Genomic DNA, 18,296 nt, shown 5'->3' on the forward strand with positions numbered 1-18,296 from the left:
CGTTTGTTTGTTAAATATAAGTTTCTGTTTTCTGAAGTAACAAAGAGCGGCCAGCGGAAGACTGTTCCGTTTAATCAATTTGCCTTCTCAAATCATCACGACTTGCCTAAAATAAAATCTATAGATATAAAACTACTTTTAAACTATTCATCAATAGGTTGTTTGCAATCACATGGTTCTGATGACACGCAAAATGCAGCTGGAGGGCAGGAAGAGATTTTTCCCAATAGGAATAAATAGCAGAAACTTGAAGTTGTTTATGGAAATTGGTAAAACCTAGAAATTTAATTTAATTTCATGTATGAAAATTTGCTGTTCATAAGGAGGAAAATGCAAGAAATTGACTGAAAAACACAGAAATGTAGCTTGTAAACCCGCGTCTGCGGTCAGGAGGAGAGTCGGATAATGCTTGTGTGTGCAAATGGTTTAAAAGATATAATAATGTTAAGATATAAATAAATATATAAATAGATACAGGGTGAGACAGTGAGAATTTGCTAAATATCACACATAGACACGATGTAAATAAGACATTATATGTGACCCTGGACCACAAAACCAGTCATAAGGTTAAATTTTACAAAACTGAGATATATACATCATATGAAATCTCAATAAATAAGCTTTCTACTGATGTATGGTTTGTTAGGATAGGACAATATTTGGCCGAGATACATCTATTTGAAAATCTGGAATCTGAGGGTGCAAAAAAATCAAAATACTGAGAAAAACACCTTTAAAGTTGTCCAAATTAAGCTCTTAACAATGCATATTACATTTTGATAGGTTTACAGTAGGAATTTTACAAAAAATCTTAATGTAACATGATCTTTACTTAATTTCCTAATGATTTTTGACATAAAAGAAAAATCAATAATTTTGACCCATACAATGTATTTTTGGCTATTGCTACAAATATACCCCAGCGACTTAAGACTGGTTTTGTGCTCCAGGGTCACATATTTGCGATTGATTACAATGAAACCTTGTGAGATTGCCATAAATTGAAGTGAGTGACCAGAATGGTCCCAGAGAGGACAGAATAGATGTGAAAGCAGAAAATACTGTAAAGGCACAGCAAATGCACTGTTTACGATTCTCAAAATATTAGAAGAAAAATCTATGTATTGGGGTGGGGTTGATATGAATGTGTCTCCAAAGATAACTGGTTTTGAGAAACATTTCCATGTTATGTTGTCCCTAATCACAATCCTTTGTAACAATTTAATGAACAATGTGCATAAAAATGTTTCAGCCATAAAACAGACAATTAATTGCCAAAATTGTCGATGCCCTAAACCAGACAATTAATCGACATAATCGCAATTATTTCTTAGACAATTAATTGTCAGCCAAATTTCATAATCGTGACCGCCCTAATTCACCCTGATTATAAATATCATATTTTTACCAGTGTTAGCATCTCCTTCAGACCCAGCCATTCGCCCCAGCAACATCTCCAGCTGATCCTGGAATATCACTGCAGGCTTCAGCTCGGTGGGAAGGTGCAGCTCTCTCCATCGCAGGCTTGAGAAATACGAAAACATCACTGTAAGTTTCTAAAACGACAGTGTACCAGATTGTCATGCTGACAACAAACCTGCTCATGTCTAAATGTGCACTGCAGTAGTCGGTGTAGGCCAGGCCGAGGGTGGCCGCCATTTTCCAGTCGCCCAGACGAAGTGCCATCCACGCAGCCTCAGGTATCAATCCGCCAAGCAGGAGAAGCTCCAGAGCGTAATCCACCGTCCACACCGCAGAGAGCTGCTCAGAGCGCACCGACAGCGACACACGAGTCTGACACAACTCTACCACACGTCCACCAGCGTCTATTAGACAAAAATCAATTCAGTTCAGTTTGTTTCATGACCTAATCTATCACACTCTGCTTTATTAGCCATATGAGACTTGAGTATGATTTTACATCATTTTTACATCATTTCGGGAAACAATACACAGCAATTCAGTTCATTTCATTACTGTCAACAGGGTTATTTTAGCATTATTAGGGGCTGAAATCCTATTGCAATTCTTAGAATGTTCACAATCAACAAGCTCCACATAAAACTGATCATGCACACCAAACAATAAATCATAGAGACTTCAAACTTGGAGGGATGATAGTACTCACACCGCCTACAATACGACCAATTTAAGTTAGCTTTAATGGTCACATATTGCACACCTTTTTGGAGGTTTGTTTTAGCTGTTGATGTCCTTAAGAATATATATGTGACCATGGATCACAAAACCAGTCATAAGGTTAACATTTTACAAAACTGAGATTTATACATCACATGAAAGCTCAATAGATAAGCTTTCTATTGATGTATGGTTTGTTAGGATATGACAATATTTGACCGAGATACATCTATTTGAAAATCAGGAATCTGAGGGTGCAGAATACTGAGAAAATCACCTTTAAAGTTGTCCAAATTAGGTTCTTAACAATGCATTTTACAAATCAAAAATTACATTTTGATATATTTACAGTAGGAATTTTACTAAAAATCTTCATGGAACATGATCTTTACTTAATTTCCTAATGATTTTTGGCATAAAAAAAAATCAAAAATTTTGACCCATACAATGTATTTTTTGGCTATTGCTAGAAATATACCTCAGCGACTTAAGACTGGTTTTGTGGTCCAGGGTCACATATTTGCGGTATAAGTGCCAAAAACCATCTCAATATATATTTTACAGCTCTTCTCTTAGGAGCTCTGTCAAGAACAGGTCGATTTTGACCCGACTAATTAATATTCATGAGCCTCTCTTCTGATTGGCCTGTTGCCTTTTGAGTGACGCCAATCACAGGTAACTACTGTCATGTATGCTGTAGCCTACTGTGGCTTGGTGATACTCAACAGGATGTTTCAGATTGGTAATTAATGTTTTTTTTTTTCAAACACGGAATGCAGTAAGCTACATCACTATTGCTTTAGTAAAGCCCCTTTCACACTTTCCACTGCTCTTTTATATTGATGTTGTTCAGAAGCCTGTGTAATGATGTAGTTTCCTGACATCCATCGACTGAACAGAGTTTTCTCCACTTGATTTCATGTTGTTGTTGCTTAGCAATGGAATGGACACGATGTTGTCTGGGGGTTTGACAAAAGGAGGGTGGGATGGTGCTTGGTGCTCTGGGTGGTGACTGAGTAGATCGGACGTCACATTTTTACGGAAGTCACAGTGGCTCGTGAAAAAGCACAGCTACTTTTTTGCAGGCTGTGTGCATTTTACTGTGGATTGACTGTTTTGGAACTTATATGATAGTTACATAGTCCCTAGACCTTAGTTATCATGAAAAAAGCCAAGAAATTAACAATATTGGAACTTTAATTTATTTTATTTCATTTTTAATTATAGTCATTTTAATACTTCAACTTAAAAAGCTGTTTTTTTTTCATATTTAACTTATCTATGATTTCAGTTTTAGTAATTTTAGTACTCAGCTTACTTATTTTTTGAAGTTAGCTGCCAAGGTACACATTTCTAACTTTCTAATATTTATAGTTCAGTGTTATTTTAGTATACACTGGTATATAAACAATCTTAAAAAGCATTTATTTTAATATTTTGAATGTCAACTTGGCAATTATATGTGCTTTTGTGAATCGCACTACTTCCAGTTTTTCTAATAAGTTTATTTATCTTTAAATTAAGTTTTTTAATAATTTTTGTAATATTATTTGATTTGAGCAACTAAATTAAGTGTTTTTCATCTTATATTTATATTTATTTTATTTCAACTTTATTTAAATTACCAAAAAAGATAACCATATGTGACCCTGGACCACAAAACCAATCTTAAGTCGCTGGGGTATATTTGTAGCAATAGCCAAAAATACATAGTATGAGTCAAAATGATTGATTTTTCTTTTATGCCAAAAATCATTAGGAAATTAAGCAAAGATTATGTTCCATGAAGATTTTTTGTAAAATTCCTACATTAAATATATAAAAATGTAATTTTTGATTAGTAATATGCATTGTTAAGAATTTAATTTGGACAACTTTAAAGGTGATTTTCTCAGTATTTTGATTTTTTTGCACCCTCAGATTTCAGATTTTCAAATAGATGTATCTCAGCCAAATATTGTCCGATCCTAACAAACCATACATCAATAGAAAGCTTATTTATTGAGTTTTCATATGATGTATACATCTCAGTTTTGTAAAATTTAACCTTATGACTGGTTTTGTGGTCCAGGGTCACATATATGGTTATTTTGCCTTTTATCCTAATTTTGTCTGAAAATGTCTGACATTTTAGTAGTCGGATCAAGTCAAGATAAGAAATAGATAAATTCATTTTAGGTTTATCTATCACATTATACAAAAGAAGATCAAGGGCAACGCATTACATTATGCGAAAATAACATACCGCTTGCAGAAACAGTACACATTCATATTTCATTAGTCCTGAACTCACCGTGTGGTAAGTGAAGAGGCGGCAGCACGTCCACATTGTGTGGAGGAAGTATGCAGAGCGGCCGGTTGGTGAAGTATGCAGCCATAAACCTGCCTAGAGACTGAACCACAGCACAGGCCGCTTCACGCCCCACCGGACCCTCAAACACATGATCATCTGCAGGGAGAAACACCACCAGTTATATAGGCAATATAGGAATACACTACTGTTTAAAAGATTGAGATCACTATGAATAATTAATAAATAATCAGAATAGAATGATTTCTAAAGGATCATGTGACACTGAAAACTAAAGTAATGATGCTGAAAATTCATCTTTGATCACAGGAATAACTGACATTTTAACAGATATTCACATAGAAAACAGGTTTTTTAAATAGTAATAATATTTTATAATTTTTACTGCATTTACTATATTTGTGACCCTGGACCACAAAACCAGTCATAAGGTTAGATTTTACAAAACTGAGATGTATACATCATATGAATACTCAATAAATAAGCTTTCTATTGATGTATGGTTTGTTATGATAGTACAATATTTGGTCGAGATACATCTATTTGAAAATCTGGAATCTGAGGGTGGAAAAAAATCAAAATACTGAGAAAATCACCTTTAAAGTTGTCCAAATTAGGTTCTTAACAATGCATATTACTAATCAAAAATTACATTTTGATATATTTAGAGTAGGAATTTTACAAAGAATCTTCATGGAACATGATCTTTACTTAATTTCCTAATTATTTTTGGCATAAAAGAAAAATCAAAAATTTTGACCCATGCAATGTATTTTTGGCTATTGCTACAAATATACCCCAGCGACTTAAGACTGGTTTTGTGGTCCAGGGTCACATTTTTAATAAACAAAAAGCTGTCTTGGTGAACGTTTAAAAAAAAAAAAAAAAAAAAATCGCACCACTTCAAAAATAATGAAGGGTAGTGTTTATGTAGGCTATAATATATGCACAGAAGTGGAAAGTTTTAGTGTTTTTTTTTTACACTATAAAATTCTAATACAGCATGCTATCCTCAAATGGAAAGTTTCCAGTTTTTAAGAATATGTGTGAGTGTGATGAGTTTGTAAATGCAATTTAAAATAAAAATTGAAATAGATATTACTGGTTTTTATGTAGGAAAAATTCATTAATGAAAAAAATGAACTTTATATATGCTCAAAAATTTGGGATCAGTAAAAAAAGTCTCTTATGCTCAACAAAGTTCCATTTATTTGATCAAAAACAGAAAAAAGGTAATATAAAATATTATTGCAATTCAGAAGTTTTTATTTTATTTTAATATACTTTGTAATTCATTTCTGTAATGCAAAGCTGAATTTTCAGCATCGTTACTCCAGTTTTCAGTGTCACATGATCCTTCAGAAATCATTCTAATATTCTGATTTATTATCAGTGCTGGAAACAGTTGTGCTGCTTAATATTTTTTTGGAAGCTGTGATACTTTTTCAGGATTCTGTAATGGATTCTTTACACAACTTAACACGTCCTTGCTGAATAAAAGTTCAAAGAGAAAAATAAATAAAAATATAAATAAAACAATGACTGACCCTAAAATTTTAACGAGGTGTTTATTGTTGCAAAGGTTTTCTATTTTAAACAAATGTGGTTCATTATAACATTTAATTTATCAAAGAATCCTGAAAAAAGTATCACAGGTTCCAAAAAAATATTAAGCAGCACAACTGTTTTCGACATTGATGATAAATTTAGCATATTAGAATGATTTCTGAAGGATTGTTTGACACTGAAGACTGAAGTTATGATGCTGAAAATTCAGCTTTGCATCACAGAAATAAATTATATTTTAAAGTATGTTAAAATAGAAATCCACTATTTTAAATTGCATTAACATTTCACAATATTACAGTTTTTCTGTATTTTTAATCAAACAAATGCAGCCTTCATGAGCAGAAAAGTCTCCTTAAAAAAGCATTAAAAATCTTACTGATCACAAATAAAAATACAATAACAAAAGTATATACTTATATGTATGAATCAAGGTTATTTTTTAGTTACGGAAACTAAAACTAAGACGAAAACGATTGATCTGAAAACATTTTCGTGAACTGAAATAAAAAAAAAACGTCAAAATAAATGAAAAACTAAAACGAAACTAAGCTAACAACTTTTATTGAAGAACTAACTGAGCTAAAATAATAATTATCAAAAATTAATAACCGTTTTCGTAATCATTACGTTTTCACCCCATGACGGAAAAATAATAAAGACTGCTACCTAAACAGCACCCGCATCTAATCTAGGCTACTGCATCAGTTTTAGGCAAAATTATGTTGTTTTTTTATGTAACACAAGCAATCAACCAAATTTACTAGAGCTGATTAATCGTTAAAGGAACAAGATTCAAACAACCACGCAATCTCATTTCTAAATGACAACGATTCCTCATGTCTATTAAACCTTTGAAAAAGTCTTACGGATCATTCAAATCTGTATTTGCACTGCCGCTAACACAGAGAGAGCAGTCATAATGTTTACATAAGAAACAGCTTCACAAACAGTGTTTTCAAATACCCAGTCGTTCATATTATCACTGCAATACTGGGATTAAAGGTTAGAGCTTAGATATTAACATTGATGTCTATGGTAGAGTTCAAAATAAAGCACTTCATCTTTTGAAAGTAACTGGCGCTTCACATAACGTTTGTGTCGATCGCATTGTTTCGCCACTAGGTGGAAACAAGTAACTGTACAGGGTCATTTATATGGATACACCTTAATAAAATGGGAACGGTTGGTGATATTAACGTCCTGTTTGTGGCACATTAGTATATGTGAGGGGGCAAACTTTTCAAGATGGGTGGTGGCCATTTTGAAGTCGGCCATCTTGGATCCAACTTTTGTTTTTTTCAATAGGAAGAGGGTCATGTGACACATCAAACTTATTGGGAATTTCACAAGAAAAACAATGGTGTGCTTGGTTTTAACGTAACTTTATTCTTTCATGAGTTATTTACAAGTTTCTCTTTGTTCACAGCCATTGACATGTCGAAGAGGTTAACACGTGAGAAGCGGATCGAAATTGTGTTGATATCTGGTGAACGCAGTAACCGGGTCATTGCAGCAGATTTCAATGCAAGACACCCTACGAGACCACCCATCTCCCATGCTACAGTTAGCAAACTGCTTGCTAAGTTTCGTGAAACTGGTTCAGTGTTGGATTTGCCAAAATGTGGACGCATGAAAACTGTCACTAATGTAGAAACATCAGTGGCATTAGTCAAACATCCCTTCGGCGGATATTAGCTACTCACAAATGGCACCCTTACAAACTCCAGCTACTGCAGCACAGAATTTGCAGGATGGGCAAAACAAAAATTGGAACAGGACTAGGGCTGCAACTAACGATTATTTTAATAATCGATTAATCTGTCGATTATTTTTTCGATTAATCGATGAATCGGATAAAAAAAAAACAAGGGATTTACAACCCTTTATTCAAAAACAGAACTAAAATCTTTAGAAAGTGCACGAACATGTTGCTCCTTGAACTGTTATAATAATAATAAAATAAAAATGGACTAACACAAAAAACACACACATGTATGCTTTACATCTGTCAAATATATAGACTAAATAAACTAAAATTACTATCCGTCAAGACAGCGGCTTGCTGTGGTGTACATGCTGCATGGTTGGCATTTCCCATCAAGAAGCCTCTCAAATTAAATTCCTCAGTGCGCATTAAAAAAGTCATGTGACTTTGCACGCTGGAACGGGATAACTTGACTAACTTTCTGCTACATTCATTCTGCCATGGCGGTGTTTAGTGTCCTGCCATCAGCAGCGACCAGCTGGAAGAGTTCCGCATTCAAATGCACGCAAAACTGGCCTCAAAGCCCCAGCAAAAGTAATTACCATGAATGAGTCAAGGCAAAAATTAAGAAAATATTCGAATTACTTATTAATAAACTAGTATTTTCTGATTCAGTGTTGCAAAGATGAATTTGACGATCCTGCCATCTGCTCATTAATGCCTAATGCAGAGGTCTCAAACTCAATTCCTGGAGGGCCGCAGCTCTGCAGAGTTTAGCTCCAACCAGCTCCGTCTCACACCTGCTTGAGTTTCTAGTGATCATGAAGAGCTTGATTAGCTGGATCAGGTGTGTTTGATTAGGGTTGGAGCGAAAACGTGCAGAGCTGTGGCCCTCCAGGAATTGAGTTTGAGACCTCTGGCCTAATGCATCTTTATGGATTAGCTAATGAAAGAGTTTTGTTTTCGATTTTAATTATTTCGTTTTATAGTAAAATAATAATTTAAAGCTTTCTATAGATATTGTGTTTGTGAGGCAATTACCTGGGTTTCGGTTAATTATTGTGAAGCGCTCCTGTTTAAACCAAAGATATCAAGCGTATTCTGTTTGTTTTCTTTAAGAGCACATTTTGTTGATACTGTTAGTACACACAAACTAAGCTAGACCCTTTACAGTTCCGGCCCGGTGGTAAATTACTCTTACCTTTATGAGCAAAAAAGAAATTTCACATTGCACTGGCGTCTCCATGTCCTGCAAAGCGCGCTTCTCTCCGCACAAACTTTGGAATTATCTTGATTGAATGATTAAACTAATATAGTGATATGTTTTAAGTTTTTTATATCAATGGATTTTAATTTAAATCGCGATGAATTAAGCAGGCTTTAGATCTGTCTGCCGCTGTTTGCTAGGTATAACTTTAAAAAACAAAAACTTGAATTTAACAAACAAAAAGTGTTCCAAATATATCTCTAAATTAACTTTATAAACTAAAGGAACGAAAATAAATGTAATCACTTTGCTATTAAAAACAGCAGCTGTGTAATGAGGAAGAGAAAGAGAAAAAAAGACAGTCGGACTGGAAATTCAGTCGGCCAAAAATTGATGAGCTGTCGGACATTTTTACAAGGAATGTTTGTTTAATAGCCTATTTAATACTCTTAGGCTACTTTCTTAATTAAATATATTATTTCTTTGATTTATTTTAGCGTTTTTAGGCTGCTTGTTCGCTGACTGAAGTGTAGGCTATATATAAAAAAACAACGTGCCACCGTCACAGCCCTATTCAAAACTGAGACGATTTCACCTCAGCAGAGCTCCTCTTTCTCCTTATGGTTGTGGTATGTTTTCGACACATTATACAGACAGACAGTGTTACAAAAACTATAGAAGTAGTTTTCTCCATCTCCACTATCCAACGACCCGTACAGCAGCTGTTTTGCGATCGAGCATTGGCTGCTGTGAAAGTACGCTAGCCAAAGTAGGCTTATCAAACATGTTTGATATAAATCGGGGCAGCATATATATATAATGTAGAAACGGTGCTTTATGCTCAAATGTTCCAGTTTTGCGCATAAGTTAAATTCGCATTTTTGGATGGAAACACAGCTTATGAGGTGCCGAACTCTGCTGGCATCAGTGCGGGAGAGAGACCGAATGTGTCCACTCCGCTCTGCGCTCAATTTTTTTTTTTAATATATATACTAACAACCAAATGTCTCTGCGTCGCGCGACACAACGAATCGATTATGAAATTCGTTGCCAACGCTTTTAGTAATCGATTTTTATCGATTTTATCGATTCGTTGTTGCAGCCCTAAACAGGACCCTCAGTTCACGCAGAAGATTTTGTTCAGTGATGAGGCCAACTTTTATGTGAATGGCGAAGTTAACAAACAAAACCACCGCTATTGGTCTGACACTTACCCACATTGGATAGATCCCTCAAAGACTGTTGGAACAAAAAAAGTGATGGTATGGTGTGGTATATGGGGTACAAAGATAGTGGGGCCATCCTTCATCAATGGAAACCTCAAGGCCACTGGATATTTGAAATTGCTACATGATGATGTGTTTCCCTCTTTATGCACTGAAGCTGGCACGTTCCCTGAGTTTTTCCAGCAAGATGGTGCACCACCACATTATGGGTGTCAGGTCCAAGCTTTCCTAGATGAACAGTTTCCTGAAAAGTGGATTGGTTGTCGTGGGCTAGTTGAATGGCCCCCAAGGTCTCCAGATCTGACCCCCTTAGACTTTTATCTTTGGGGTCATCTGAAGGCAATTGTCTATGATGTGAAGATACAAGATGTGCAACACCTGAAACTACGGATACTGGAAGCCTGTGCTGGCATTTCTCCTGCGGTGTTGCTATCAGTGTGTGAAGAGTGGGAGAAGAGGGTTGCATTGACAATCCACCACAATGGGCAGCACATTGAACACATTGAACACCACAAGTGGTCAGAAACTTGTAAATAACTCATGAAAGATAAATTGACGTTAAAACCAAGCACACCGTTGTTTTTCTTGTGAAATTCCCATTAAGTTTGATGTGTCACATGACCCTCTTCCTATTGAAAAAACAAAAGTTGGATCCAAGATGGCCGACTTCAAAATGGCCACCATGGTCACCACCCATCTTGAAAAGTTTGCCCCCTCACATATACTAATGTGCCACAAACAGGACGTTAATATCACCAACCGTTCCCATTTTATTAAGGTGTATCCATATAAATGGCCCACCCTGTATTTATCATTGAATAGAGAGATTCATTCAAAAATGTTGATTCATTCAGTTATGTTATCACGCACAAGTTGTTTATTAATTCAAACCACTTTTTCATAAATTTAATATTAAAAAATGTGTATATTAAACATATATTTAAACACATATATTATGTATTAAAATGTTTAATAATTTATTCAAATGAATTAAAACTTTCAAATAGACTGCAGCAATTGATATGCTGTCTCATTATTTTGCTTAGTTTAGAATTGCGGGGAAATCATGATCATTATATGTGACCCTGGACCACAATACCAGTTATAAGGTTAAATTTTACAAAACTGAGATGTATATACAATATGAAAGCTCAGTAAATAAGCTTTCTATTGATGTATGGTTTGTTAGGATAGGACAATATTTGGCCGAGATACATCTATTTGAAAATCTGGAATCTGAGGGTGCAAAAAAAATCAAAATCCTGAGAAAATCACCTTTAAAGTTGTCCAAATTAGGTTCTTAACAATGCATATTACTAATCAAAAATTACATTTTGATACATTTACAGTAGGAATTTTACAAAAAATCTTCATGGAACATGATCTCTACTTAATTTCCTAATGATTTTTGGCATAAAAGAAAAATCAATAATTTTGACCCATGCAATGTATTTTTGGCTATTGCTACAAACATATCCCAGCGACTTAAGACTGGTTTTGTGGTCCAGGGTCACATATGATCTCTAAAAAACTAAAACTAAAACTAAAACTGAAACTAAACTTTATAAAAAGTAAATAGAAATGTGTTCTCAAAATAAAAACGAAACTAAAACCAACAAAATAGTTAAAAAAAAACTAATAAAAACGAAACTACATTTTATTGCAAATTTGCAAATTATATTAAAATAAAACAAATTCAAAAAAGCAAATCTATAATAACCTTGGAATGAATTTGCTACTATATAGTTTAGAAGTAGGCATATTTGGACACAGCATTAGTCTGACTAATATTTGTCTATTTTGAAATGGTTTCCACTTGGTACTAGCCCTAAAGTAGTAATAACCGTACCTGCTGTTTCCTCTTCCTGTGGTCCTGCTGGCATCTGTAATTGACGTGCCAGACGGTCACACAGACCTTGAGCCTCTCGCAGTCGATACTGGAAGAGCTGCGAGTAGAGAAGAGCCAGACAGCAGCGTGTTTCCAGGTAACACGTCATCGGAGCCGCTGAGAGACGCAGGACGGATAAAGTGAGTGACGCGTGACATTTAATGTGAGAGTTTGATTAAAAACAGCGACTGACCTCTTTGTCTCTCTGCCCTCAGTTCAGCCCTCCAAACATGAACACAATCCGTATATACTCCTGAAATAAAGTGCTGTTCACCTGCGGATGGACAAAAGTAACATATAGCACCATGGTAATATACACTATATTGCTAAAAGTATTGGGCCACCCCCTTCTAACGAACAGGTTTGACTACTTTTGTAATTTCCATGAGTACAAATCTTAATGTTTAAGCACAGTGGTCGGGAACCTGTGGCTCTTTGACAAAATGAGATGGCTAGCCAGCTGTCTCCCTTCTCTAATATATGTGACCCTGGACCACAAAACCAGTCATAAGGTTAAATTTGACAAAACTGAGATTTATACATCATGTGAAAGCTCAATAAATAAGCTTTCTATTGATGTATGGTTTGTTAGGATAGGACAATATTTGACTAAGATACATCTATCTGAAATCAGAAATCTGAGGATGCAAAAAAATCAAAAAGACTGAGAAAATCACCTTTAAAGTTGTCCAAATTAGGTTCTTAACAATGCATATTACAATCAAAAATTACATTTTGATATGTTTACAGTAGGAATTTTACAAAAAATCTTCATGGAACATGAACTTTACTTAATTTCCTAATGATTTTTGGCATAAAAGAAAAATCTAGACCATGCAATGTATTTTTGGCTTTTGCTACAAATATACCCCAGCGACTTAAGACTGGTTTTGTGGTCCAGGGTCACATATTACAGTAAAAAAAATATAACCGTCACTAGAAATCAGTTCCCTGCGGGAAAATAAAAGTTGTACAGCAAATCAAAGTTAACTAAGAGTCCGTTTACAATAATATTACGTTATTCCGGTGCTTCAAGCGTCATAACACACATTGAGCGTGCAGATTTAAAGGTGCCATAGAATGGAAAACTGTATTTACCTTGGCATAGTTGAATAATAACATGACATCCTGTAAGTCTTAAACACTATTGTTTCCTCCTCCTTATATAAATCTGGTGTTTGCAAAAGACTGCATTTAAAGTCACACCAGAGGTGTTCAGCTGGGCCTTTGTTTTCTGCAGACCACTCAAGTTCTTCCACACTGACTGAATCAAAAATATCTTTTTGAAACTTGTCTTATACACAGAAGCATTGTGTTAGAATAGAAAAGGGTCCTGTCCAAACTGTCGCTATTAAATTAGGACAACACAATCCCCTATTATTACATGCTTAAACATTAAAGATGCCATTGAATGCATTGAAACAATATTTTAAATTGTTCTCTGATATCTACATAGAAGGTATATGGCATAGGAAAGGCCAAAAATTCTCCAGAAACGGTCCATAGACCTTTCTCACAGAAACCGGAAATACGAAATCGCAGGGTATGCAGACTTCCTGTGTAATGTCAACACAGCAGAAAGCCGGGTAATTTAAAATTAAAATGGAGAGAGTCTACACAACTTCCCTCACTGGTTTGCCAAAGATAACTTTTGCCGACGTGATAAGAGTCGTGGAGGAAAACTCCGTCACAAAGAGGAACAAATTGGATAAAGGATATAAATTTTTCCACTAAGAGTTTATCCGGGACGTTCTAAAAAAGCGTAACGTGAAAAACGCTTAACGTGGCTTAACGTATGTAAAAAAACGACCAGGAAACCCCAAGTTTCTGTCAAACCTTACTTGGAACAAACACTAACTACTATCAAAAGAACGAGCCCTTATTCCACAGATAAAGTGAATAATATCACGTTAAGCGTTTTCTCCCCTTAAGAAGCCCATTATAAGGAAACTGCTTAACGTGGTTTAACGTACCTCAACAGCGACCAGGGAAAACCAAACTTCTGTTAAATTTCACTTATAATAAACACTTGCTGCTGTCAAAAGAATGAGCTCTGATTCAGCATATAAAGTGTATAATATAAATTGAATAATATCACATTTTTCTCCCTATAGAACTCCATTAAGGAAAAAGCTTAACATGGTTTGTTATAATGGGCTTCTATGGGGGAGAAAACGCTTAACGTGATATTATTCACTTTATCTGTGGAATAAGGGCTCGTTCTTTTGATAGTAGTTAGTGTTTGTTCCAAGTAAGGTTTGACAGAAACTTGGGGTTTCCTGGTCGTTTTTTACATACGTTAAGCCACGTTACGCGTTTTTCACGTTAAAGGAACCGTATGTAGGATTGTGGCCAAAACTGGTACTGCAATCACTTTCAAAATACTGTAGAACGGTGTATCCCCTCCCGCTCCCCCCCTGACTCCAGGTTGCCAGCTAAGCTGCAGGAGTAGGCTGCTAGTGCTAAGGAGCTTCAATGGCAAGTGACGAGTCCTACACAGTAATTTGTTTTTCTTCTGTTAATTATGTTTATGCTTCACAAGGGATGTTTTGCGAAGTAATTATGTATCGCAAAAATTTACAGATGGCGATTAGCCAAATATTTCGCAAAGATGTACTGTAATACCACATTTCAGTCGGAACATAGGTTGTTTTCATACCCTGCTAGTGGTGCGATATAAAGCTTTTTATGAACGCATTTAGCACGGCCGACCGCGAAAAATCCACTGTGAACGGAAGCAAAGTTAGCCAAACATAGATGAATCTTACCTGTCCAGGAGAAAATCAGCAACGTTGGCGTCTATCTTCAAATTCTTCTACGTTTTCAGCCGTCTCCATCTGTCAAAGGCATCTCCTATACCAATCCTTGTTTTATTTCGGACTTTGTCACGACGTATTTCGGATTCATAACGAGGTCTTTTAGGTTTCGTAACGTTATACATGTTTTATTCGACACGTTCGTGCAGCTGTAACGCAGCTGTAACAGAGCTGGCAACCCGTCTCACAAAACTCTACTGACTTCGTGATTGGTAGATAGCTGGAGGGTGGAGCCTCAGACCAAAACACAAAATGACAACAATAACATCAGTTGTGGGCTGCAACTCTCACTTTTAAATGACAATATCCTGGCCGGACCACTGTTGTCAGTGATATAAGTATTTGAAATGAACATGATTTCTTAATGTCTAGTGACATGTCAGGGCCATTTTATGATTAACTGACATAAATTTCTTACATACGGTTCCTTTAAGCGTTTTAGAACGTCCCGTTTATCCATAACTTTCAAGGTAAGTAACGTAGCTAACGTTAGAGAGCAATCAGGCTAACAAATTACTAGTGTGTCCACTTAGACCGAGGACTAGGGTTATAAGGTTATGTATGGATAGTATAGAGGACATGTACAACTTTATTAAAGCAATATAACAGTCGTGGTCGTGATGTTACAAACAATCTTGCTCGATGTTTGCGCCGTCTTTGTTGTTTAAAGGAACACTCCACTTTTTTTGGAAATAGGCTCATTCTCCAACTCCCCCCGAGTTAATAAGTTGATTTTTACCGTTTTGAAATCCATTCAGCCATTCTCCTGTTCTGGCGATATCACTTTTAGCATAGCTTAGCATAGATCATTGAATCCTATTAGACCAATAGCATCGTGTTCAAAAATGACCAACGAGTTTCGATATTTGTCCTATTTAAAACTTGACTCTTCTGTAGTTATATCGTGTACTAAGACCAGCGGAAATGCAAAGCTTCAATTTTCTAGGCTGATAAGATTAGGAACTACACTTCCATTCCGGCGTAATAGTCGAGGAAGTTTGCTGCCGTAATAAGGCTGAAACAGGAGCAGTAATACCACGCAGCACATGTGCAAATGCTAAACTAGCTGGGAACTCATTTCTGATAATACTCCGCCTGCTTCAGCCTTATTACGGCAGTTAACTTCCTTGACTATTACGCCGGAATGGGAGTGTAGTTCCTAATCTTATCAGCCTAGAAACTCGCAGCTTTGCATTTCCACCGGTCTTAGTACACGATATAACTACAGAAGAGTCAAGTTTTAAATACAACAAATATTGAAACTCGTTTGTAATTTTTGAACGTGATGCTATTGGTCTAATAGGATTCAATGATCTATGCTAAGCTATGCTAAAAGTGATATCGCCAGAACAAGAGAACGGCTGAATGGATTTCAAAACGGTAAAAATCAACTTATTAACTCGGGGGGAGTTGGAGAATGAGCCTATTTCCAAAAAAAGTGGAATGTTCCTCTAACTGGTGACCGGCATACCGGGGCGGAAATAGGTTTACACAGCAATTGCGTATTTCCGGTGCAAAATACGGAAGTTGTGAGAAAGGTCTATTTACAACCCTAGGATTTGTCCCTAGAATGAAATGCTGTTATTGCCTTATTTGGAAGCTTTGTGAATATTAATGAGGGGCTCTGCTCTGATTGGCTGTTTCATAGAGCTGCTCATCTCAGTAGCTCGCACATGGAGGAAAATATATATTTAATTACGGAGCTCTTGTCGCTTTTAATATGCGGTTTGTTGAATCTGCCATTTTGACTCGTTGACATTTTCCTCTCACTATTGTGGTCGCATGTGCTCTGTGTAAAGTTATAATGCAGAGATACAAGTACTTACCCACACAAGTTTAGATGCTTGTCAGTGATACTCAAGATCTGTAAATCATTCACCATCATCAGCGCAGTCATCTCTCTGTTTATGTGGTAAGTGAAATCTTATGTACTGCAATGTAACAGGCTAGCGCTAGCATTAAGCTAACCATGTCCCTTCAGTGACTCGCCTTATTTTACTGATGTGCTGACGTTACTGATGATTGGGCGATGCAGATGTTGGGGGCGTAACTATTAACGATCCTGGGGCTATTGCGTAATAGTCTGTTATGTTGGAATTGACGTATTTTTCAGTGGTCTTTTGGAAACACCAGATTTATATAAGGAGGAAATGGTGGTGTTTGAGACTCATGGTATGTCATGTCCATGTGCTGAACTGTTATTATTTAATTATGCCAAGGTAAATACAGTTTTCCATTCTATGGCACCTTTAAGATTTGTACTCATGGAAATGAATAAAGTAGTCAAATCTGTTGATTAGAAGGGGGTGTGCCAATACTTTTGGCAATATAGCGTAAGATGCTTCTGTTTCGGTTGCTTATGCTCACCGCTGAAACTACGCAGCTGGTGGCTCTCCTCAAGACGGTCTCCAGCTGACTGTAAAGCTTGTTGGATTTGAGGTATAATAAGTGACATCTTCTCCAGCTCGTTTTTTACACCTCTGTGGTGACGTAATTCCTCCCGGTACCGTAAAGCCCTTTTGTACACCTCACGCCAAATAACCACCAACCTGAGAAACACAAGAGACGTCAGACCAGACCGAAGGTGCTTTCTCACATTTGTTATAATAAATAAACGAATGAATGAATGAATAAACAGACTTGATTAACTTATTGTATAACATTAGTAAATAAATGGAAATTTAAATAAATACATTTCAATGAATTCATTCAAAATTAAAATTAATTTAAAATTAAGTAAATTAAAAGTAAAAAAATAAATATTTGTTATTTTGATTAATAAATGTTGTAATTAACATAATAAATATATGGAAATTTAGGAAATACATTTAAATCTACTAATTTAAATAAATAATAAAAAAATAATTATTTAATTAATTGAAAAATAGTAATTAATAAAAAAAAATTATGTAATAAATAAATACTCTAAATAAACCGGTTAAAAATAAATGAATGTATTGAAATAAATAAACATAAAAATTCATGAATTAACTTAAAATTAACTTTATGTAAATAAAAAGTAATTATTTAATTAAAATTAAACACATTTAAATGAATTAATTATGATTCATTAATTGAACAATTATATAAATGCATAAAATAGTAATAAATAAAAATGTAATAAAATAAATACTGAAAATACAAGCTTAAAAATAAATGAATTAATATATTGAAAAAAATAAATATAAAAATAAATTAATTTACTTAAAATTAACTTTAAATAAAAAGCAGTTATTTAATTAAAATTAAATACATAAATAAAAAATACATTTAAATTAATTAATAAGGTTTTAATTAACATAATTAATAAATAAATGGAAATTTAAGAAATAAATTTAAATGTATTAATTCAAACTAAAAAATTATTTAATTAAAAATTAATTTCAATTACTCAATTACTAAATAAATATAAAAATTAATTAACTATATTTA

General features: G+C 34.9%; 1 protein-coding gene across 1 annotated transcript in view; it reads right to left on the minus strand.

Annotated features, from left to right (window-relative positions):
- The window catches only part of cplane1 (ciliogenesis and planar polarity effector 1), a 51,232-nt gene that overhangs the window by 21,231 nt on the left and 11,705 nt on the right, over positions 1-18,296 (minus strand). The window contains exons 12-17 of the mRNA XM_073830192.1: positions 17,232-17,413; positions 12,242-12,322; positions 12,010-12,165; positions 4,436-4,591; positions 1,601-1,829; positions 1,412-1,527 (exon numbers count right to left, since the gene is read on the minus strand). Coding sequence (XP_073686293.1) covers positions 1,412-1,527; positions 1,601-1,829; positions 4,436-4,591; positions 12,010-12,165; positions 12,242-12,322; positions 17,232-17,413 — 920 coding nt within the window. The remainder of the gene's footprint in view (positions 1-1,411; positions 1,528-1,600; positions 1,830-4,435; positions 4,592-12,009; positions 12,166-12,241; positions 12,323-17,231; positions 17,414-18,296) is intronic.

This window comes from Garra rufa, chromosome 23, assembly GCF_049309525.1.
Source record: "Garra rufa chromosome 23, GarRuf1.0, whole genome shotgun sequence".
Lineage (NCBI taxonomy): Eukaryota > Metazoa > Chordata > Actinopteri > Cypriniformes > Cyprinidae > Garra > Garra rufa.